The sequence below is a fragment of the Podarcis melisellensis genome (assembly GCF_964234715.1).
Source record: "Podarcis melisellensis genome assembly, chromosome: 7".
Classification (NCBI taxonomy): domain Eukaryota; kingdom Metazoa; phylum Chordata; class Lepidosauria; order Squamata; family Lacertidae; genus Podarcis; species Podarcis melisellensis.
In genome coordinates this window covers 82,259,950-82,283,876 of record NC_138539.1, presented here as the reverse complement: position 1 = coordinate 82,283,876, position 23,927 = coordinate 82,259,950, and the positions used below count along the sequence as shown (strand labels likewise).

Below are 23,927 nucleotides of genomic sequence, written 5' to 3'. Positions count from 1 at the left end.
AAGGGAGCTGGGCATGTTTAGCATGGAGAAGAGGAGGTTAAGGGGTGATATGATAGCCATGTTCAACTATATAAAATTCGTCAACAGGCTCATCACAGCTATCTGCCAATCACCCATTCCCACCACCCTTCTGAGTAATACCCCTCCCCACCTTCTCACTATATAGAAGGGTCTGGTAACTTCTGTTTCAGTGTATCTGAAGAAGTGTGCATGCACACGAAAGCTCATACCAAGAACTAACTTAGTTGGTCTTTAAGGTGCTACTGGAAGGAATTTTTTGTTGTTGTTTAGACTATGGCAGACCAACACGGCTACCTATCTGTATATAAAAGGATGTCACATAGAGGAGGGAGAAAGGTTGTTTTCTGCTGCTCCAGAGAAGCGGACACGGAGCAATGGATCCAAACTACAAGAAAGAAGATTCCACCTAAACATTAGGAAGAACTTCCTGACAGTAAGAGCTGTTTGACAGTGGAATTTGCTGCCAAGGAGTGTGGTGGAGTCTCCTTCTTTGGAGGTCTTTAAGCAGAGGCTTGACAGCCATATGTCAGGAGTGCTCTGATGGTGTTTCCTGCTTGGCAGGGGGTTGGACTCGATGGTCCTTGTGGTCTCTTCCAACTCTATGATTCTATGATTCTATGAGTGCTTCATGAGCATAATAACAGTATATAATTACTGCCTCTTAGAGGTCCAAATGCTAAGTGCTGAATGCATCAAGGAAGTGTGTGTTTTGCTCAGTGTTAGAGAAGATCCAAATAATTTCTAAAAGAGAACAGCCTTCATTGCTAACAATTAATTTCCCAACTTCTCAATGCAACATTTTCTTTTCTTTTCTCTGTGCAATTTGCAATTTGAAAACTTGCTTAATACTTGGTAATTTTTGGAAGGTGTTACACTAGTGCTGCTGTTCATTTTTTCCTCTTATGCCCCTGCACAGCTACCTATATATTTAGGTGGTGTGCAAAATGTGTTGACTCAAATATCAAGTGATGACTTGCACATATGGTTGTGCCATCAAAGGTTAAGGTAAAGGGACCCCTGACCATTAGGTCCGGTCATGGACGACTCTGGGGTTGCGGCACTCATCTCGCTTTACTGGCCGAGGGAGCCAGTGTACAGCTTCCGGGTCATGTGGTCAGCATGACTAAGCCACTTCTGGCGAACCAGAGCAGCGCATGGAAACACTGTTTACCTTCCCGCCGGAGCAGTACCTATTTATCTACTTGCACTTTGTGCTTTTGAACTGCTAGGTTGGCAGGAGCAGGGACTGAGCAATGGGAGCTCACCCCGTCATGGGGATTCAAACTGCCAACCTTCTGATCGGCAAGCCCTAGGTTCTGTGGTTTAACCCACAGTGCCACCTGCGTCATCAAAGGTTAGCTACCGCCAAACAGTCCTATTACTCAGACTAGGAGAAGCTCATCAACCTAGTGGCAGGAAAGGCAGGAAAGAAAACAAACTTTGCTGCCTCCATTGCATGCTCCTTGTGCAGAGTCTTTTACAGTCTGGCCCAGAACTAACAGCAGCTCACTGTGACTTGTTCACAAAACATTTTGAGGGGGGGAAATTGCTTGCATCCACCAGGATCTTGACTCTGCTGTTACAGCAGCTGAATCTTAAGGGGTGTCCAGAGGTCTACCCATAAGATGGCAGAGGTCAAGCAGTATTCTTCTCAAGGATTGCTTGACCCACAAAACCAGTGGCCTCTACTCTTTCTGCAGTCACTGCTTCCCCATCTTCTGCCATCCAAGGATGCTCCCAACTTACCTCAGGGAGGAAGGAGACAGGAGTGGCTGCGAGTGCAGCAGAAATTAGAATTGGATCCAGTTCTTGGGCAGAGCTTTATTTTCCCCCTGAGGAGAGCATGGAGACTACATGTCACATCATCCCTAAGGGAAAGTGATGCTGTTCATATCAGTTACCGCAGAAGGAGGACTGGGCTGGTGGAAATAGACAGGAATAGTATCATCTTCCCACCAGGGATGCTGTGATGTGTAGCCTGAGCGCACTCTTTGGTGGGAAAGGAAGCTCTGCAGGGGAGCTGAGACAACCTCAGTCATCAATGGGGCCCCCTTCTACTCTGGGTAAGTTGGGAGGATAGCTTGGCCGGGGGGTGGGGGAAGGTGGCGGAGACAACAAGCAGGAGGTCCACTGACCATGGCTGATTTATTTATTTAGCTAGTTAATTAGTTTATTTTTTTATATCCTCTCCTTCCTCCATTCCTGAGCATAGGCCAGTTAACAGCACAAGATCACTAAATCAAACATAAAAATATAGTAAAACAGCAGCGAGAAATATCTACTGGGCCACACTCTGAATGCAATGCAGTTCATTATCCAAGTGCCTGGACAAATAGGAACGTCTTCAGCCTGGGTTTTAAGATGTCAAGCACAGGGGCAGGCCAAGTGTCACCTGGAAGGGTTTTGCATTTGCTCGGTTAGAGGTTCACAAAGGATCCCTTTGAGGAAGCTCCTTCAAAGTAAACGAAGGGGTGCTTGTGCATCCCTAAATCCCTCTTAGTAATTCAGTCTTATGCACTCAACTCAAGCAAGAGTAGTTTTCAGCTGACTGTTTTGAAGCTCCCAGTGACTGGGAACCAGTGGCTGACAAACAAACTGTTTCCATGAGTATGTGGAGATACTTTAGTCATCCCAACCAAATTATTTGATGGTTACCTCCAAGACTGCACATCCCAACATGATGTCGGCAGGCTTTAATGTAAGCTTTGCAAAATGAATTATCTCCTTTAAGATAGGACCAAGGGCTGATTCCCACATGACACCATCACACGTTTTGATTATTTGCATGTGTGAATGAACCATAAGGAACTGCTTTATACAGAGTCAGGTAAACAGTCCACCTGACTTAGAATTCTGACAAACAGCAATTCTCCACATGTGTATTCACATGAACATGGGATAGAGGACATGTAATGGGATCTGACTAAGTGCATCACTTCAGTAAGTTTTTATCTAAAACCTGAACATCTCTAAGTGGAAAAACAGATTTATGAAGTTACAGAAACTGCCTTTGGGTGGGGATGCGCCTTTAGGTCAAACAAGAGAAGATAACATCATCCCTGGCACTCTTGATGAACATCAAATTATTCAGCAGCAAAATATATTCAGTGAAATCATCTCTGCAGAAAATTAATGCCAGCTTCACTGAACTTTCAGTGTTTATGTACAGATCTCCATCCCACGTAGGGTGGGATTCACCCAACAAGGCATATGCAAGGACTTTTGTTTAAGAAATGGGGCTTTCCCCCATGCGCCCCCTGCATTTGGAGAACCCCCAGAACAGTGTATGGGAGGAGGGGTTTTTCCACCCTTAGCCAATATTCTACTCTAAGGGGCACTTCCAACATGATGGAGCAGCAAGCTTGTGTTTAAAACTGCCTGAAGACAAAAAGAGCCACAACCAATAATGGCTTCCTGGATTAGCTGTTTCGATGTACATGCATATACCACATTTGCACAACTTGTGACACACCAGGCTGAATGAAGCTCACAATGGCAGAATGAGTGAATCAGGGATGGAAAGAGACTGAGAGGAAAAGGGCAGTTTTAAACAACAATAGAGGTTTGAGTGAAGCAGAGATGGAAGGCTACTGGGGAGCTGTGTTTTTTTAAGCACCTGTTTTAATGAAAAGAAATAGCAGAGGTAGGTACAACACAGAAACTAACAAGTTTTCCAAATTCCCTTTTCACTGTTCTCAAACCTTGTTTTAAATTGCCACATCCTCGCCTCGGTGTCACCCCCTGCTCGCTCTACTCAAAATCTACTGTTTAAAATCCCAATTTTCACCCTCTCAGTGGTTCTCCCTCCTTGCTCCAGTTCTGTGGCCACTGCCATTTCAAAACCTGCCTTCACTTTTGCTCCCCTTCATGACCCTGGCATTATGCAAATCCAGGTTCTTGATGAGGCACTACATATCGTCCACTGGGAGCTGCGCTCTGACACTCTTACAATAAACGCTCCCCATGAACAGAGGTGGGTGGGTGGAATTATAGCTTCCGCAAAATTATGCACAATATTATGATATATACTGTTTATGCTGATATGATTGTTTTATGTATTTCTCACACACTCAACCACATACCTATGCAGTACACGTGGCAGTAAAATGTATGTTTGCCGGTACAGTCTTCTTGTGAAATGTTTCATGCATAAAAACGTATTTTTTAAAAAACAACAACACAAACTCTCCTCCTTTTGATGCTTCCACAGATGTTTTACCTGCACATCCATCCTGAATTTCATTGTAACAATAGCTACAACATTTTGCATTTAATTTCCCCCCTCAGCTTGTTGGCATCTTTACTCACCAAGCCTCCGCATGTTGAAAGTGCTACAGATGAGTTTTTGTGCAATCGCAAGACACCTTGATAAAAGCAAAAGTCTTCTGCTGGGTATGTGTGTATTGACTTGGTTCTCCCCTTGCCCAGGGTCTGTATTGTAAATCCAGGTGCCACGAGAAAATCTGAAGTCTTCAGGTCAAGCTGGAAGTCATGGCCAAATCCATGGAAATGGAGGTGCAGTGAGTCAGTTTCTCCCTCCGATGCTTCTCTCTTCCTCCTTTCATGGTGTGCAACTCCATGACTTACATAAGCCCCATTTTGGTCTACTTCATATGCTGTCACAATAACATATTCTGTAAGCAGTCAATGCATAGAGTCAGAACTTTCAGCAGCATGGATGGCGGCAGGTCAAATGCAAGTGTCTGCATGCATTTGTACCCACAGATTTCCTGTTGCAACCTGGCTACTGAAAAGGTCCCCTGGGGGGAGGGCTTGGTTGTTAAATTGCTCTGGGTAGCTCTATGAAAGCAAATAGGGGTCTCCTAAGAACTCTCAGAAGGGACGCGGGTGGCGCTGTGGGTTAAACCACAGAGCCTAGGGCTTGTCGATCAGAAGGTTGGCGGTTCAAATCCCTGCAATGGGGTAAGCTCCCGTTGCTCAGTCCCTGCTCCTGCCAACCTAGCAGTTCGAAAGCACAAAGTGCAAGTAGATAAATAGGTACCGCTTCAGCGGGAAGGTAAACAGTGTTTCCATGCACTGCTCTGGTTCGCCAGAAGCGGCTTAGTCATGCTGGCCACATGGCCCGGAAGCTGTACACTGGCTCCCTCGGCCAATAAAGCCGAGATGAGCGCCACAATCCCAGAGTCGTCCGTGACTGGACCTAATGGTCAGGGGTCCCTTTACCTTTACAAACTCTCAGCACCCACCGCAAACTACAGTTAGGATTCTCTGAGGTGAGACTTGACTGTTGGTATGTTGCTGATTTAAATGTAGAGTGCAGAAGGGGCCAGAGAGACCTCAAATCAGGGGTGGGAAAACTTCTGATCAATGGGTTTCATTAAATCTATCATAAGTCCAAATTTGGCCCTTAAGGCCATTCCCCCAAAACCATGACCAGCTGCCTCCACACCTGACATCACACGTGTTGCGTGCTATGGGCAGGTAAGGCTGTCGCTCCAAAGGAACAACAGGAAGGCGGTTTCTTAACAAGGAGGCTTGCTGACTGCCCTGACAGTGCTGCTGGATTGGGCTCCACTAGAGAGCTGCTCATTGGGAATGCAGAGTGCTTTACAATCAGGGGCTCATCCTTTGCCTGCAGTGGTTTGATTTCACTGTGACATCAAGTGATTGACGGGTGGACCTATCAAAACTGGTCCAGGGGGTTGTGGGCTGAATCCAGTGTCCCACCCCTGCAGTAAATTGGGAGTTTTGTGGACATAGCCTTTTTGCATTCCTGCATAACAGGATCCATTAATCCATTATCACAATTTTTTTTAAGCAGATTCGTTTTCCTAGCGATTACAGACCTAGCATTTACGCTGCATTTCAAGGGTAGATGATGAGAACACATAACTTATTCTAATAGCAGTGAGGATGTGAGTAATCTTGTTGTGTTTAGGGCCCAAATAATCCTTACTAGATGCAACAGAGGGGAAGGGGAGAATTATATACACGACGGCTCCATCTTTGCCAGAAGCCATATGTTTAATCCATCTAGTTCCAACCTACAAAGGATAGCAGTTTCCCCAAAGCTGTTTAAATGCTATCTTGAGAACATCTCAAATAAAAGTCCTGATAAACTTAACGAGGAAGTTCCACTTGAATTCCAGGGAGACCTTCACCGAATGTTTCAGGCTATTAATGTTCACTATTCAGCACCCTCTGGTGTTTTCCTTCTTATCTCCACGAGCACAACTGCTGTATTAATACAGACTTGTAAATTGGCTCTCAAAAGTCACAGCCCTGCAACATTTTTCAAAAAAGACTTGCTCGCTCGCAGTGTTTGGTGGTGGCATTGGGCTGGATGGCAGGCTCCCTGCCTCCTCGCCGATTGCTGAGACTGCAAGAAGAGGGTTTGCTCCTCATGCATCCAGCTTCTAGGCTTAGTAGGCTGGTGATAGAGCCCCTTTGCTGCCAACCAACTACAGTCATACCTCGGGTTACAGCTGCATCAGGTTGCGCTTTTTCGGGTTACGGACCTGCCAAAACCCAGAAGTACTGGAACAGGTTACTTCCGGGTTTCGGCGGTCGCGCATGCGCAAAAGCGCTAAATCACGCTTTGTGCATGTCCAGAAGCGCCAAATCACAACCCGTGCATGTGCAGACTGCGGGTTGCGAACGCTGTGGGTTGTGAACATGCATCCCACAAGGATCATGTTCGCAACCCGAGTGTCCACTGTATATTTATGCATGGTTACCTGGGGGTAAGTCCCATTCAACTCAGTGGGACTTACATAGACAAAGGGCTGTGCTGTCATTGTATGAATATAAACAGAAGCATGGTGCGTGTGAATAAGCCCAAGTACCCAATTAACACCCTGATCCAGATAGCTCAGTTGGTAGAGCATGAGACTCTAAATCTCAGGGCCATGGGGGTTCGAACCCCATGTTGGGCAAAAAGGAGGAGGAGGAGGAGGAGGAGGAGGAGGAGAGTTTGGATTTGATATTCCGCTTTATCACTACCCGAAGGAGTCTCAAAGCGGCTCACATTCTCCTTTCCCTTCCTCCCCCACAACAAACACTCTGTGAGGTGAGTGGGGCTGAGAGACTTCAGAGAAGTGTGACTAGCCCAAGGTCACCCAGCAGCTGCATGTGGAGGAGCAGGGAAGCGAACCCAGTTCACCAGATTACGAGACTACCGCTCTGTAGAGGGGTTGGGTTAGATGACCCTCAGGGTCCCTTCCAATTCTATGATTCCATGTTAGGCAGGCATGAGGCCCATTTGCTCCAAGTCCAGCAACAGAAAGACACCAGTCTGGCAGCTCTTTCCATCTGCTGCTGGTCCTTTTTGGTGTCTCTGCTGGATGGGAGAGAAGGACCTTTGCTTTGTGAGCATCATCCAGTATGGAAAATCCACGAGGCTGCCAGAGAATGAGGCGATCTGTGCCTTCCCTGGGAGCCTGCATGACTCCCCCATGGCGGGGGGGGGGGGGAGAGCCTCCCAGCATAGTTAACAAACTGAGATGCTGAAGGAGGGGGAGTCAAGCACTGCACACCTCTGTTGTGACCGTGCTGGGTTTCTATGAAAAGAGTGCCCCTGCCCAGAAACACAGGTGACTTGTCAGAGGAAGGGACAAACACTCCACCCATCTTCAGACAGCCTGCTCACTCACTCCCTCACCTGGGTGACCTTCCTAATCACCTATGGCAACCAGGTGAGTAGTTAAAAACAATTATGCTTTACTCATCATGTTGCTTTCTGACATTGTTACAGAACAGGGTAGTTCCAGTAGAATATTTTGCATCTGGAAGTTTTGTAAGCCTAATAAAAAAGAAAAGGCTGAACTTCCACCACTCACAATCGTGAGGAAAGGGTACAGATTCTGCACCCCACAATATTTGGATTGTTAATGAGGCTCAGTTCTGAGTGGAGCAACTCAGCAGTTGGGCAGACCTTTCCTTCTGGGCTCCTCTCACCATGTAGTAAGACCTCACTGAGGGCAACAGTTACTCATTAGCTTGAATGTGTGTGGATGTGATTTCCTCACCCATTAAGTTATTATTCTTAGGTCTTATGTTGCAGGGCAGCAGCCACTCCAGACGGGAAGAAAGCCAGTTACAAATATATCCGTTTAATTTAAGAAAGCCACGCTAAAATAGCATATACATTCATGTGCCTGTGGAAATCCGTTAACGCCAATCAAAGCCAATGCATCAAGTATAGCCCATATTTCACAATCTCTGCTATTCCAGATATCAACATATTAATCAAAGAGTTTTCACTATTCATTTATAGAAAGCAGCAGGTTTTGTTTACAGCCCAGTCGTATGTTTTTGGAATTAAGATGTAATTGGGAGAAAGCCCTATTGGGCTCAGTGGGGCTTATTTCTCAGTAGACCTGCATTGGACATGGAACCTAGAACAGCCACAGAATCTAAACATTAGCAACACCTATTTCAAAACACTTTGTGATCCCAGGTGCATGAGTTATCAATCCTATTAATATGGGCAGAACCTCAATCAACCACTCCAAATAAAACCCTATGCACATCTACCTAGACAAAGGTCCCATTGAACTCAATGGAGCTTACTTCACGGGAGGGATGCACAGGATTTCACATGTGACTGCAATTCTATGCACCCTTATTCGGAAGCAAGTCTCCCTGAATACATGGAAAGTCACTGACTTCTGAGTAAACAGGCATTGGGCTTTACAAGCCCCATGTCAGAAGAGCTCCTGAGCATACACAGAGAATTATAAAGGAAGCCAAAGAGATCATTTCCATTAAACACCAGCCAACTCCCTTACAGGCTAATATAACCAATCAGAAGGGTCAATACAATATAGGATCTACTCTGCTCACTTACCACTGTTGTCTGTGAACTCCAACAACTCAGAGTGCAAAGAGGAAAGGAGATCTGGGCTCCCAGCGGCTGCTTGACCTGCACATGTCACAGGTGCACCCTGGAAAAGCGACGGGGTGGCAATAATAATAATAATAATAATAATAACAACAACAACAACAACAATAATGCTATTCTTTATACCCCACCCTTCTGGATGGATATATACAAAGATTTAAGAAATATAGGCAAATGGGGAAAAGTTACAAGGAGCAGAATTTATTTATGGACTCTCTGTATTGCAAAGTCCTTCTTAACGCCATTATTATTAATAATAATAACAATAACAATAATGCTATTATTTATACCCCCACCCTTCTGGATGGATATATACAAAGATTTAAGATTTACAAGGAGCAGAATTTATTTATGGGCTCTCTGTATTGCAAAGTCCTTCTTAACGCCATCAGCATTATTTGGGGTGGTCCTGCCGCGGAGATCACCGAATACTGGCTTTACTGCAGTTTGCAAGAGAGAAAAAGAGAGGCGGCTTTCGCACAGCTGTTCTGGGGAGAACCTACCTGGAGCTGCGCTTGGAAGAGCAGCCAAAGCCACAGCCCCGCCAGGCTGCCGGACGGCATCCTCTCCCGCCAAGCGGAGCTCCGCAAACCACCCCTAGCGACGGAGCAGCCCGGACGCCGGGCGCCTGGCTCCTGTTTTGGAGAGGGAAGCGGAGCGCGCTGCCAGGGTGGCAGAGAGCCGCATGCCCCGGAGCGGCAGCCTAAAGCGCAGGCATGGCAGGAATGAGCGGAGCCTTCCTTCACTTGGCTGCTGCGGGAGAGGGACGCCCAGCGGCTAAAAGGTGCCTCGTCGAGAGGGGCGGCGGGCTGCGCGGGCGAGGCAGGAGGCGGCAGGTCGGGGCTGCGCGGCGCGCCAGGTGCGGCTCTCCATGGCCAAGCGCCCCAGCTGCGCTCCGGCGGCGGCGGCAGCAGCCTCCGTTGGGCAGGGCGGGGAGGGGGCAGCCGGCCGGCTTCTGCCGAGGGGGCAGCTCTCCCTGTCCCGCCCAGCACCTGCTGCCTCTGCCGCCCCCCTACTCCTCCCACGTCGAGGCGAAGGACGCCCCTCGGCAAAGGAGAGAGGGGAGGGGCGTGGGACTTTGCGCGCAAGCTCGCCGTCTCTGCCTTTGTCCTCGCCGAGCAAGAGGGGCGGGGGCCGGCCAAATTATGCAGACAAGTGTGTGTGTGTGTGTGTGTGTGAGAGAGAGAGAGAGAGAGAGAGAGAGAGAGAGAGAGAGAGAGAGAGAGAGAGAGAGAGAGAGAGAGAGAGAGCGAGCGCGCGCATAGGGAACCAGGGATTATTCCATGCCCATTTGCCCAGGAGAGATCAGCTTTGCTGCCAGGGTTTAACTCTGCAATACGGTACTGTAAATGGAAAACAATAGGTGAAAGTGCTCCTGAGCAGGTAAAGAGTGTGCTTCTTTGCCCATCTCTCAGAGAGAGGGAGAGAACGAAGTGGTAAATTTCAACAGTGAAAGAATGAAGTTACATTTCTGGATGCAGGTGGAGAATGTCACTGTTTTCGTTTGGTTTTTTAAATTAATTTTCCTCATTAAAAAAACAACAACCGAGCAGTAAAACTAGGACAGAGGCAGATTTAGGGGAGCACAATTGATTCAGTTGCCTGGGTGTGTGGGTGGGTGTGCCACCGGGGCAAAACTTTGATTTACAGTGGAGTGCGAGAGGCAGGGCATTGCACAGGGCACTGCTGAAATTTGACACCAGAGGACACAGCCAAAATAGTTTTTCTGATATACTTTTCTACTTAAAGAATCCTTTAAAAAAAACAAACCCAAAAACATATAGATTGGAAATCTCCAGAGAGGTCATCTCCTGCCTGCAGGCAATTATCATGTCTGCCATCTGCCTGTCTCAGGAGTCTGTCACTTTATTCATCTGCTGTGGTCTAAACCACAGAGCCTAGGGCTTGCCGATCAGAAGGTCGGTGGTTCAAATCCCCATGATGGGGTGAGCTCCTGTTGCTTGGTCCCAGCTCCTGCCCACCTAGCAGTTCAAAAGCATGTCAAAGTGCAAGTAGATAAATAGGTACCGCTCTGGCGGGAAGGTAAACAGTGTTTCCGTACGCTGCTCTGGTTCGCCAGAAGCGGCTTAGTCATGCTGGCCACATGACCTGGAAGCTGTCTGTGGACAGGGGCGCTGACTTATAAAAAATATTGGGGGGGCGGGGGCCCATACCGACTTATAAAAAATATTGGGGGGGCCCAAGACCTCCAAACCGCTGCTGTTGGGGGAACGAAAGGGGCGAGCCCCGGGCTGCCCCGACCTTAAGTGAACCTGTGACGGTCCGCCCTTTGCAGCAGCCGATTGGCTGCCGCCGTGGGCGGTGAATATTAATGAGCTAGGGGGAATCCCCGCTTCTCGTGGGGCTGACGCCAGCCCCGCGAGATTGTTGATGGGTCAAGAGCCCGCAACCCCACCCCCTCTCTAGATCGGGAGTGGCTTTGTTTTAACTCATTACTGAATGTATTTTAAAAGGTAACTATCGTCAAACAAGGAAAATAAAAAATACCAACATAATTTTGTGATTTTACAAAGCATAATATAACTAATAATTTTCTTAAATAATTTGGGGGCAGAGCCCCCCCCAAATGAATTTTTGAGGGGGCTCGGGCCCCCTCGGGCCCCATGGAGTCGGCGCCTATGTCTGTGGACAAACCTCAGCTCCCTTGGCCAATAAAGCAAGATGAGCGCCACAACCCCAGAGTCGTTTGCGACTGGACCTAACGGTCAGGGGTCCCTTTACCCTTTACATTTAGAGGTAGACCAAGCCTAGCTACAGTGACGCTACATAGTGGGGACATGGTTTCTGTAACTGGTGGACCTGGGCCCCATTTCTAAATCTACCCTAATTTCTAGGATCCTCAGTAGAATTTATCTGTTCCACAGGTGAGCAAGCAGAGATTCCCTGCATGCTGCTTGTGGACTGGAGAAGGACAGCCCATGGTTGCCTTGGAGAGGGGCCAAGCAGGATCTCTACGTAACCCCCCCACGGGCCTTAAGTCACACACAATGAAATATAAGAGCAAAGCAGCAGTTCTCTTTTGAGATGATGATGGGACAGGAGGGAGAATTCACCTCCACAGGTCCCATGTGCAGTGGTGTAGCGTGGGTTGTCAGCACCCGGGGCAAGGCAAGTAATTTGCGCCCCCTAACCTGTGCATTTTAGCACTCGAGTGCGAGCCCCCCCCCCGATGTTGCGCCCAGTGCGGCCGGCCCCCCCTGCACCCCCACGCTACGCCACTGCCCATGTGCATCAGCAGGCGTCCTTTGCCAGCATGGGCGTAGCCACAGGGGGAAGTTGATGCCCCCCCCCAATCCACAAAAAGTATTGAAAAGCATTGAAAATACTCAATTGAGTTCCGGCCCACCCAGCAGAAACCTGCCCCCCTGTAATGTCCTTTTTTGGGGGGGTTATCAGTGATCTCCCCCCCCCCCAAAGCCCAACAACAAAATTCCTGCCTATGCCCATGTTTGCTGGGAAGGTTGTTCTATCTATAGGGTTTGACTGGTGCAATGAAAGCTCAAACATAAAAAACTTCCCTAAACAGGGCTGCCTTCAGATGTCTTCTAAAAGTCAGATGGTTGTTTATTACCTTGACATCTAATGGGAGGGCGCCACCACCGAGAAGGCCCTCTGCCCGGTCCCCTGTAGCTTCACTTCTCGCAGTGAGGGAACCACCAGAAGGCCCTTGGAGCTGGACCTCGGTGCAAAAAGCCGGCAGAGCAATGAATGAAAAGTGTGCCTTTCTACAGAATGCTAGTTTCTTCACACAGTCACAAAACCCTTCTCTTTTTCCCCCATCCAGGCCATCTACCAGAGTTATCAGAGCTCAAGGGCACATTTCAGATGGGTAAACCACTCAAGGAGGGTGTGGAAGAAGGTGAGAGATGTGGTCCAGGAGGAGATGTAGCCAGGAGGGAATCCCAAGAACCAGGCAGAATGGCCTGGGCCTAAATTTCCCACCTCTGGTGTATAGGATTGCAGCCATAAGATGATAAATTTTTAAAAAGTCAAAACAATTCATGTATTCCGCCCCCCCTCCCAAGAGAGAAATAATGTGCCTGATTACCCAAATTTGATGCAGGGACCTAAGAATTTGATTTCCCCACTGACAGTTCCCACTATTGCGACTGGTTCTGACTCTATGCAGGCATGAATAAAGTGAGTCTAGGTGCAGAAAGGCCTGGATGCTTACATGAAAATGCATACTATGAAACTCTCTGCTTGCCAGCTGGCCAAACCAAATGTATTAGCAAAATTGGCAAGCGGAGGAGAATGACACAACTTTCAGTGCTGTGACAAATTGCATGGCATTTTGCTGTCTTGTTGGGGGGTGGGGGGGGGGAGAGCTCATCCGGAAGAGGGAGCTGGGAATGTTTCAGGCACAAATGCTTAACTCGGTGTTTGCAGCTGTTCCCGCAGCCTGCGTTTTTGCCATGCCCACACCAAAGCATCGGCGCCATGTTCTGCGTATAGATGGAGAATTCTGAATCATTTACTCCCAGCCTTCAGGCCGAAGTGACAGAACAGAGGCAGAACCAGTTCTAAGGATGGAAGCCAAGTGAGTAAGAGTAGAGGTGAACCTTTCGTAGTCGTGCGGGAAGGGGAATTTTCTCCAGGTGCAGTTTTTCTGTCTCTGAGGCGGTTTGAATTGACACCTGCCAAAAACCCTCTCTTCTGAACAGCTGTTTCCATGCAGGAAACATTTCCCTTAATATCACTTTGTTTTATTTATTTTTCCAAGTGCAATGTTGGGTGTACACAGAATTTATATATATTTTTGGTTGTTTTCAAGTTGATTTTGTATTGGAAATTGCAAAGGCCCTGTAGGCTAGACAATAAAACGTCTCCCCCTCTTGCTTTCTTACATAAAATATGAAATTGTGGTCCATCTAGTGAGTCACAAATTATGCTAGCCTGGACCACTAGGTATACTGTGAATCACAGCCTTCTCCCTGACATGCTAAGTTTTATATGTATGGAAATTTTTTAAACAATGAGGCAGGATTTCATCACATGAGATCCCACCTGCAGTCTGAAATGATACAACCCAGATACTGATTAAGCACCTCAGTGGGAGCTAAGCCACAGCTGGTTCTCTAGGCTAGGATCCAGCCTTCAAGACTGATGTTCTTGGGCAAAGCTCCAACACCCTTGGCATCCTTAACGGTTCAAGGTCTGCAGTGACACTCACAGCCACATTAGAAACGCTGGATATTTTTTACGATGAAGAGGAGAATGAAACATTTTCCTCCAAAGCAATGGAATTCTAGAACTCAAAAGACATCAGACGGCAGGACAAGGATGGCAGCTGAGTCCAAAGTATATTTCCTTGGAAGTAAATCCCACTGGTCTTGATGGGAATCAACTACCATTTCTGCATCGTCCCTAGTCATCCATCTAACCAAGCAGCTAGGGTGACTGTCAGGCATATTTTACACGTTCAGTTGGCTGCTTTGGACTTCGTGGGCCACCATACGATACGATACGATATCTTTATTGTCATTGTCCCTTGCGGAACAATGAAATTGAAAAACTACATAAAACTACATAAAAACTACTGTATTTTTCGCTGTATAACACGCACCCGACCATAGCACGCACATAGTTTTTAGAGGAGGAAAATCCGCAGGCATGCCACCCGTAGGCATTCCCTCCATAACACGCACAGACATTTCCCCTTACTTTCTAGGAGGAAAAAAGTGAGTGTTATGGTGCAAAAAATACGGTACATAAAACTACATAAAAACTACATAAAAACTACACAAAACATTCAAAAACCCCTAAAAACTCTAAAACCCCATTTTAAAATATACTATACTACAGAGACCCCTTATGCTGCGTTTAGAACCAGAATTGCATTAGCGTAGAAACTTTTCTCAGGCGGCTAGTCCTGGCCTTTATAACCCTATACCTTCTTCCAGAAGGCAGAAGCTGAAAGAGATCATTTCCGGGGTGCGTAGTATCATGTGCTATCTCTGCCGCTTTCTTATGGCACCTGGCATTATAGATTTGATCTAAGGTGGGAAGAGTGCACCTGATAATTCTCTCTGCAGTCTTTACAACCCTGGATAGCATTGTTTTTTCCCTGGCCGTGCAGCTCCCAAACCACACGCACAGACCATAAGTTAGTACGCTCTCTGCAGTTCAATGGTAGAATGCCATCAGCAGGTCCTTTGAGAGATTGTTTTTCTGGAGGATTCTCAGAAAATATAACCTCTGCTGTGCTCTCTTCACCAGGTCTTTGCTGTTCTCTCCCCAGGTTAGGTTGTCTCTCAAATCCATTCCCAGAAGACGAAACACTGAGACCTGTTCCACGCACTTCCCCTCAATAATAAGTGGCTGAATATTCAGTTTACATTTCCTAAAATCCACAATGATCTCTTTTGTTTTCTTTAAGTTAAGCAGTAAGTTGTTTTTCCTGCACCACTCCCCCAACTGCTCAACTTCCTTCCTATAGGCCGTCTCCCCCTCTCCAGCCCTAATTAAACCAACCACCGTTGTATCATCTGCGAACTTAATGATCTTATTACTGGGGTATTGGGGGGCACCATTTATACAGACGTGGACAACTGGGCATGATTAGATTTGAAGCCAACATAATATTTTAAAGAAGATTATATCTGGCGATGGGCCAATATATACTGTCTCACAAACGTATGTCTTCACCTTGGTTAAACATCAAGGTCAATTTTTCACCTGTTAAGGAGAAATAGATCATAATAAATCATTGAGTGGAAACTGAGTAACTGCCTTGTCTTTACATTGGCAGAAACCACAGACTAAAATGACCTTCAAACTATACCTCATTAAAAGCTAGCATTTATAAGTGGTGCTAGACCCACAGAGCCACGTGGGGGCTCTTCAGTCATGTGCAAGGAGATTTGCTTGTTCTTTGCAAATGTCAACAACTGGGCGGCTGCTACAGGATGCTTTGAAGACACATTCTGTACCAGGATTTAGATTATAAATAGGATCAAGAAGGCATCTTCTATCTCAAAGGGCAGTCACTGAGATTACATGAGGGAGATTGGAATATCTGGGTGCTTTATGCCAGGCAGTGGCTGGTGTTTCATAGTACAGTCGTACCTTGGAAGTCAAACGGAATCCTTTCCAGAAGTCAGTTTGATTTCCAAAATATTCGAAAACCAAATTGTGGCTTCTCATTGGCTGCAGGAAGCTCTTGCAGAAGCCATGGAAGCCCCCTCGGACATTCGGGTACCAAAAGAACGTTTGCAAACCAGAACAATCACTTTTAGGTTTGCGGCGTTCAGGAGCCAAGATTTCTGAGTTTCAGGCATTCGGGATCCAAGGTACGACTGTACTCGATTAGCAGGACCTTGAGGACAAACCTTGGTTACCAATTACGGTTTGTCTGGAGAGAGAGAAACCACGAGCCCAGGTTTAAGCAGTAGCAGCAGCACCAAAGGAGGAGTGAATCAGTTGTGATTTTTCCCCACAAGTAGCTACAAGCTCACTCACTGACACATAGCCTTGGCTTGGCTTAGCGTTAATTGTGAGCCAGGCCAGTGCATCTTATGAAGGCCCTACCTGGATAGAAATCATCCCTGAACTCTATTGTGACAGGAGATTCAGGTGCGTCATCTCACTTGGTGTGAGCCATATTTGAAGCAAAAGCAAAATGGCAGCATTGGGTTTTGATGGGCCCTTAACAGGTCTTGACTCTGGAAAGATCCCAACCTTGCCAACTGCAGGCGTCAGCCATGCCAGCTTTACACTTTCACTCTCTACTTTCCTGTGTTTGCTCTAAAAGAACAGCCCTGCCAGGAGGACTCCTCATCTTTCATCACTAAATGGTGCACAGAAATGACCTAGGTTGAAGCCATGTTGCCAATTTCTGACCTCAGTTACACATTTACTCTACTGAACTCATCTAGCAGCTGCTTTGTCTCTCATTCCGCGTGCTCCCCCTCTCATTCTCTCTCTGCAGTTGGTCAAATTCTTTTAATCCTTAGATAAGGAACAAGTTCTACCAACAACAGAACTGATCGCCATCTCCCAGGACCTCTGCAAAGGCCAGGTGTAGCAGACTGTGTGCGATAGCCATGGGAAATTTATAGCCTTATCCTTCTTTGTAACTGATCTCACCACTCCCAACCATCTGTGTGGTCCTGTGCTTAAATCATTGGGAGTTTCCTCGTTCATCTCCAAGGAAAGGCTGATCATTTGATAACATTTGCCGTCTGTGTGTGCTTGCTTTCTTCAGCAAATTGCTTCATGGAAGAAGTTTCTGGTGATAGTGTTGGTTGACTGAGTGAAGAAGACAAAATAAGTTTCTTTCTCACTTTGCTGTTGCCTTATTCAGAAGAGGGGTATTACAGAAGCTTGCTTAGCTGAAGAAGGGGAAAATACTAGAATGTTGTTGTTGTTGTTTAGTCGTGTCCGACTCTTCGTGACCCCATGGACCAGAGCACGCCAGGCACTTCTGTCTTCCACTGCCTCCTGCAGTTTGGTCAGACTCATGTTTGTAGCTTCAAAGACACTATCCAACCATCTTGTCCTCTGTCGTCCCCTTCTCCTTGTGCCCTCCATCTTTCCCAACATCAGGGTCTTTTCCAGGGAGTCTTCTCTTCTCATGAGGTGGCCAAAGTATTGGAGCCTCAGCTTCACAATCTGTCCTTCCAGTGAGCACTCAGGGCTGATTTCCTTCAGAATGGATAGATTTGATATTCTTGCAGTCCATGGGACTCTCAAGAGTCTCCTCCAGCACCATAATTCAAAAGCATCAATACTAGAATGTACAGACCTCTTATTGACAAGGTTGTTGAACTGAGACAACCATTAACTTAGAGCTTCTTCCAACGTCACCATATTAGTGGCAAGAGAGCTGGTTCAGCATAGCTCCTTCCAGTGACCTTTCAGAAGTCTTAGATCACATGCAAGCATCTCACACAATGTGAGAAGAAACCACAGTGCTACAGGGCCTCACATCTGGCACGACTGTGGTGTGCAATAGGTCTCACACCTCTCAAGGTCACTTTGGGATGCAGACCAAGTGATAGCTTGGATTGCCACTTACACATTGCTAGAAAAGATGAATTGCATAGCCTAAAAAAGATGACATAAAGGGGGCACAGATTTTGCAAAAACATATAATTCAATGTACTAATTTATATGCACATGGGCAAATTTAGAAATGACTGCTATGCTTTAAATATAAATACAGTATATCTTATAGAATCATAGAATCACAGAATCATAGAATCATAGAGTTGGAAGAGACCACAAGGGCCATCGTGTCCAACCCCCTGCCAAGCAGGAAACACCATCAGAGCACTCCTGACATATGGTTGTCAAGCCTCTGCTTAAAGACCTCCAAAGAAGGAGACTCCACCACACTCCTTGGCAGCAAATTCCACTGTTGAACAGCTCTTACTGTCAGGAAGTTCTTCCTAATCTTCTTACCATAGTGGGGAGGACTGTGACCCAGTTACCTGTGAATCTGTTGTGCAGGTACTAACTGGATGGTCAACTTTCTTTTTTCATTTATTTTCAATGCAAAATTACAACAAAAATTACAAACAATGAATCCAAAACCCCCGCAGTACAAACAAGAAAACAAAACACAAGAGAAAAAAGAACACAAAAACAAAAACACACATCTACAAATAAAACCATATCATCATTCTAATCTAATCATTACATAAAGGTAAAGGGTAAAGGGACCCCTGACCATTAGGTCCAGGCGTGCCCGTCTCTGGGGTTGCGGCGCTCATCTCGCTTTACTGGCCCAGGGAGCCGGCGTACAGCTTCCGGGTCACGTGGCCAGCATGACTAAGCCGCTTCTGGTGAACCAGAACAGCGCACAGAAACGCCGTTTACCTTCCTGCCGGAGCGGTACCTATTTATCTACTTGCACTTTGACGTGCTTTTAAACTGCTAGTTTTGGCAGGAGTAGGGACTGAGCAATGGGAGCTCACCCCATCGTGGGGATTTGAACCGCCAACCTTTTGATCGACAAGTCCTAGGCTCTGTGGTTTAACCCACAGCGCCACCCACGTCCCTAATCATTACATACATATACACATATTGACTGACTTCCTTTGTTCTAAGACCTTGACATTTTTACTCTTTCTAAGTTGTTGTGTCTAATGTAGATCACCTCTATCTTTATACTTTTTACACCATTTTTCTCTTTCTTTAACCCTGCAAAGCTTCATTCATTACGTACTGATATGCTTACTCCAGAACAATGTTTTTTCATATACTCTTTAGCACACTGGATGGGCAACTTTCAAGGCCCCTGTTCCTCCTTCTTAGGATACTTTATCTTTAAACCAGACTTGAACTGGGCAGCCCTTCAAATAAAGGACCCCTTTCAAGCTGAGGTCTATCCTCTCTGACTTCCCTTCAAATGCCAAGTCTACCCTCTGTGAAGTCGGCACCATGACCACCTTAGTGGTACCTTCCCATGCTGTGTGCAGAACCTCTTGATAAGATGGCTCTCTGTGTCACTTCCCTCATCCCCAAGATTTTGGTTAGGCATGCACCAGCCCAATCTTTTAAAAAGTTAGAGATGTTTAAACCCAGGGAAGTAAACAGGCTTAGGTGTGCCTGAGCCGAACTCTACGTAGAGTTGGAAAGATGTTGAGGAATTCTCCTGACCATTTCAGAGCCTTGCACCCATACAAGCCTATCAATCATGCTTCAGTCCCCAGCATGTTTCAGCGAAAGGACGGTCATATGCCTTTGGATTTACACATGAATGATATCGTAAAACAAGTAAGATCTATTTGTTTGGACTGCTGCACGTAAGCAAAGTGCCACAATGCTCATGTTCCCTCACCTGTTAAAACAAAACCCCTTGGGATGGTTAACTAGTTTTTACTACCGTGTCAAAGGTGAAAGAGCAGTTAAGAGCAGTTCAGTGAGTTGCATGGATTGAAAGGGGGGGAGGGGGAGAAACTCAGCGTAAATGTTCCTCCTGACGAGACAGAAAAGTCTGAAAACCATAGTGCTGTGTAGGGGCAGGACAGTTTTCTAGCACCCAAATAGCTATAGTATATTCTTCTTTTTATCTACCTAGGACAGGTGTGTGTGTATGTGGTCTTCATCTTACAGATGGTAACAAATGTACTGGCTACTTAGAATCCAGTCCCTACCCCCTGGTGATAAACTCACTCCAAACACCTAATTCCTCAAGTTGACTGTGCTACAGTCAGGGCCATCTTAAGCATATCCAGCACCGTGGTGCAGAGATCCCTCTGGCGCCCCCCTCTCAGAGTTGACCTTTTTTTAGGGCTGGAGGAGGCGGGCAGTGGCTGGAGGGCAGCTCCTCTGGTGGGGAAGAGGCGGAGGCTGGATGCAGTGTCTCGTGGCTCAGCTGGCCGCTTCGTGCCACAGTGGCCACGGCAGGCAGCACACCGAGCGAGCGGGCCTGTGCTGAGCGAGCGAGGGCGTGTGCACCACTCCCACCAGGTGTCGGCTCGGTTTTTTCCCTTTTAGCCTTCTGGTGCCCCGCAGAATTCGGTGCCTGCAGGCTAAAAGGGAAAAAACTGAGCTGATGCTCGGCGGGAGCGGTGCATGCACCCTCATTCACTCAGTGCACTTGTTTGGTGTTCCCTGGACTCTTGCCTGGTACCCTCCAGAACTTGGCACCCTGGCATCCCGTGCCACTAGCCTCAGTGGGTAAGACGGGCCTGGCTACAGTGTCCTTCATATGGACTAGTGCTGTGGTCAGTGGTGCCATTTAGGGAAAGCCAGGGAGCATCACCCTGTGTCCCATGTAGAGAACCACTGAAGAACACATGGCAGGCTTCCATGTGAAGTAGCTAAAGATCCTGGCCTAGCTCCATTTTCCTTCTGGAAAGACGTACTCCAGATTCCTGTTCCTGGTCAGCTTTTCTTGAGCATGATGGTCTTCCTCAACTACGTTGTTTTACTCTCTGGTTCAATTTTGACTTCTGGTTGACTCCTCCAGCTTGCCTCCTGCTTTGTGCTTCAGTTGTGGCTAATGGTTTGCCCTGTGGTTCACCTCAGACTGAGCCCTGCCAACCTCCTCCCCTCCAACTATTTCTGACCAAGTCCCTGAGGGACACATTTCACACTGAGTAGACTCTTCAGGGACCCCTCCACACCTCTCATTGAACCTCTGCCCATTGCTAAGGATTTGGGGGCATGCTGTGGTGTGGATACCCACTGGACACCCACAAGTCACCTGGGACACGGCAAGTCATGTTGCAACTCTTGGTGTGCACATTCTCAACACATCCAGAGAAAGATTCGTAGAGGTAGGACATAAAATTTGCCTATGCCTGAAAGAGATGGGACATCCAATGGAATAAGTTTTCATTGTCTACGGGACCAATGAAACTTTCTTTACTTTCCAGTCCCCTAATAAATGTTTTAAATTTCGGTCTGAAATAAACTAATATACAGGGTTTTTGTTTTCTACTAGCGGGAATGAATTCTGAAAGCCACAGTATTTCCATAGGGACTTCCTTCTCAGGACACTGTTTGGAACCCTTTCAAGAAAATTAAACAGTCTGATTCTAAACTTTTCCTCTGAAAATAAAATAATGCGTTTAACAGGGAATCTATGGGATAAAGTTATGCAGTACAAGTCAGTGATTTTTTATATATATATTAAAAAGTGCTTTCCCACTTATAAGGAATTTGTCACTATTTTGAGTATGTAATTCAAAACTGAATCCTTTGCAGCAACAATCATGTTGACAGGAAATGCTTTAAATAATAAATGGGGCCTAACAATATATTAGGGGCACAACCCCCCAAAAAATGTCAGTGGGATATTTAGCAAATGCTCCAGTTGCTTGTATGGAAATCATTTGGGCTGGGTTATACCCTAAAACCACAATTTCCTGCAGGAATATGGTCTATATAGGGTTATCATGATCTACAACGCTATATTCCACTTTAGAAGAGTTGATTTTATACACCAAATTTGTTACCCACCTATTAATGCAGGTCATGTGGTATGAATAACACTTTTCTTGTGTGACTCTTTGAAAGCTCACTTGAGAGGGCAGTTTATAAGTGAATCCAATGCACTGTGGAAATGTACCGAATTGCAATGAGCTCCTTTAGGAGATTGGTCTTCTCTAAAGTAGGTATAAAGAAACAGGAATGCCAATGTGTTTTGTGTATTTTGAGTAAAACAAATGAGCTGAAGGCTTGAAGGTAGGGGGTGGGAATTAATGTTCAAACGACATGTATCAATAGATATTATGAGTTCAAAACTGCTTGTGAGGGCTGCGAGAAAGGAAGCTGAAAGGAACATTACCCTTAGTATAAAGTACAAGAGAAGAAAGATGGAGTCTGACATATAAAGCAACACCAATAATCTTTTTGAATCCTTTTACAAGAAACTATACACCTCGAGGGATGTACAAAGCATCTTCTTTTGGAAGGCCATAGAAATTATTGGAAGAAGCTTGTGTCAGATGAGGAAATAAAACTGGTAGGTGGGCTGAAAAGACAGGAAGTCCCATGAGAGGGTGGGTTCACAAGTAATTTTTATAAAGTGTTCTCTGAGGTGCTTATCTCTCAGCTGTGAATGCATTTCGGAAGGAGGGAGATACCCAGTTCATGGAAACTAATTACACTGGTACCTCAGGTTAAGTACTTAATTCGTTCTGGAGGTCCGTTCTTAACCTGAAACTGTTCTTAACCTGAAGCACCACTTTAGCTAAAGGGGCCTCCCGCTGCTGCTGCACCGCCAGAGCATGATTTCTATTCTCATCCTGAAGCAAAGTTCTTAACCCGAGGTAATATTTCTGGATTAGCAGAGTATGTAACCTGAAGCGTATGTAACCTGAAGCGTATGTAACCCGAGGTACCACTGTAGATTGACCATAGTCCCTACACTAGGTAAAGATCCAGTAGAGATGGGATCCTACTCATCCATAGCACAGGTAAATCAGGACGCAAAGTTCCTTACTGACATAATAGCTAAGTGCTTTCATTATATTAGAAAATCTTAAACTGTGCCAGGTAGACATGTTGTAGATTCACTATTTGTGGCACAGCACCCCTTTTGCTTGTATTTATTTTTGATTCAGATTTGTCATGGTCAATGCCTAGTACAATAAAGTTGTTTACATTGGGTAGGATCTTGTAGATTCAATCAGATGGATCCTAAAGGTATTGCATTAAGGACACGTCAACAAGAGCCCATGGCTCAACTATCTCTTGATGCCTTCAAGGCATTTGACAGCTTTGAGTGGCTGTTCCTGCTGAGGCTACTCAAGAGACTTCAATTTGGAGAGAAATTCATGGCCCTGGATTCACAACTCGATTCAAATTTGGAGACGTGTGTGTGTGTGAATGCTAGACATTCTGATCTAATAGCAGGGTTGCCCTCTGTTGGGGATTCTGTTTGCTATTGCAATCAAAGTCTTGGCTGATAAAATCAGAAGGATTATTAAAACAATGTGTAAGAAACTGAAAGCCAAGCACATGTCATCAATCTATTTGTAGTACCCCCTCCTCATTCTTCCTGACCCTTGGGAGGGAATCCTAGAATTCAAAGTGACACCAGCAGATTTTTTTAGCATGTAGAAGGCTTGTAGATTAATTATACTCAGTCCCAGTTTATGTGTCTTAACTTGTCATGGAAACAGCAATTAGCAACACGGAAACTGTCTAATCTAACATTGTGAGCTGCCTGATCTAACATTACAAGCAAACTGTTTTAATTATCCAGGGATAATCACTACAAAAGATATACATCGGCTCAAAAAGTGGAATTATGAACCTCTCATAATGTCCCTGAAAGAGGAAATTTGTTCCTGAAGGACTTTCATGGCTGGGAAACATTTCAGCAATAAAGATGATATTCCTCCCAAAGCAATCATATTGGTTTCAGGCCCTCCCAGATGATCTGCAGCCCACGCAGTTAAAACACTGGAAGAAATTCACTGAGGGATTTCGTCATAGAGGAAAAAGAGCTAGACTTGGAAGATATTTGCTTTACATGTGAACCCAGAGTAGGGGGTTGGGCATTCCTAACATGAACCTGTATTGTGATACCTTACTGATAAGGTAGGTAATGCCTTTTCCG

The 23,927-nt window shown here is 46.1% G+C and overlaps 1 protein-coding gene across 1 annotated transcript in view; it reads right to left on the bottom strand.

Moving 5' to 3' along the window:
• The window catches only part of ADAMTS16 (ADAM metallopeptidase with thrombospondin type 1 motif 16), a 100,209-nt gene extending 90,565 nt beyond the window's left edge, over window positions 1–9,644 (bottom strand). Inside the window, exons 1-3 of the mRNA XM_081920024.1 lie at window positions 9,388–9,644; window positions 8,831–8,927; window positions 4,330–4,655 (exon numbers count right to left, since the gene is read on the bottom strand). Coding sequence (XP_081776150.1) covers window positions 4,330–4,655; window positions 8,831–8,927; window positions 9,388–9,447 — 483 coding nt within the window. The 5' untranslated portion in view covers window positions 9,448–9,644. The remainder of the gene's footprint in view (window positions 1–4,329; window positions 4,656–8,830; window positions 8,928–9,387) is intronic.
• Window positions 9,645–23,927: the final 14,283 nt, after the last annotated feature.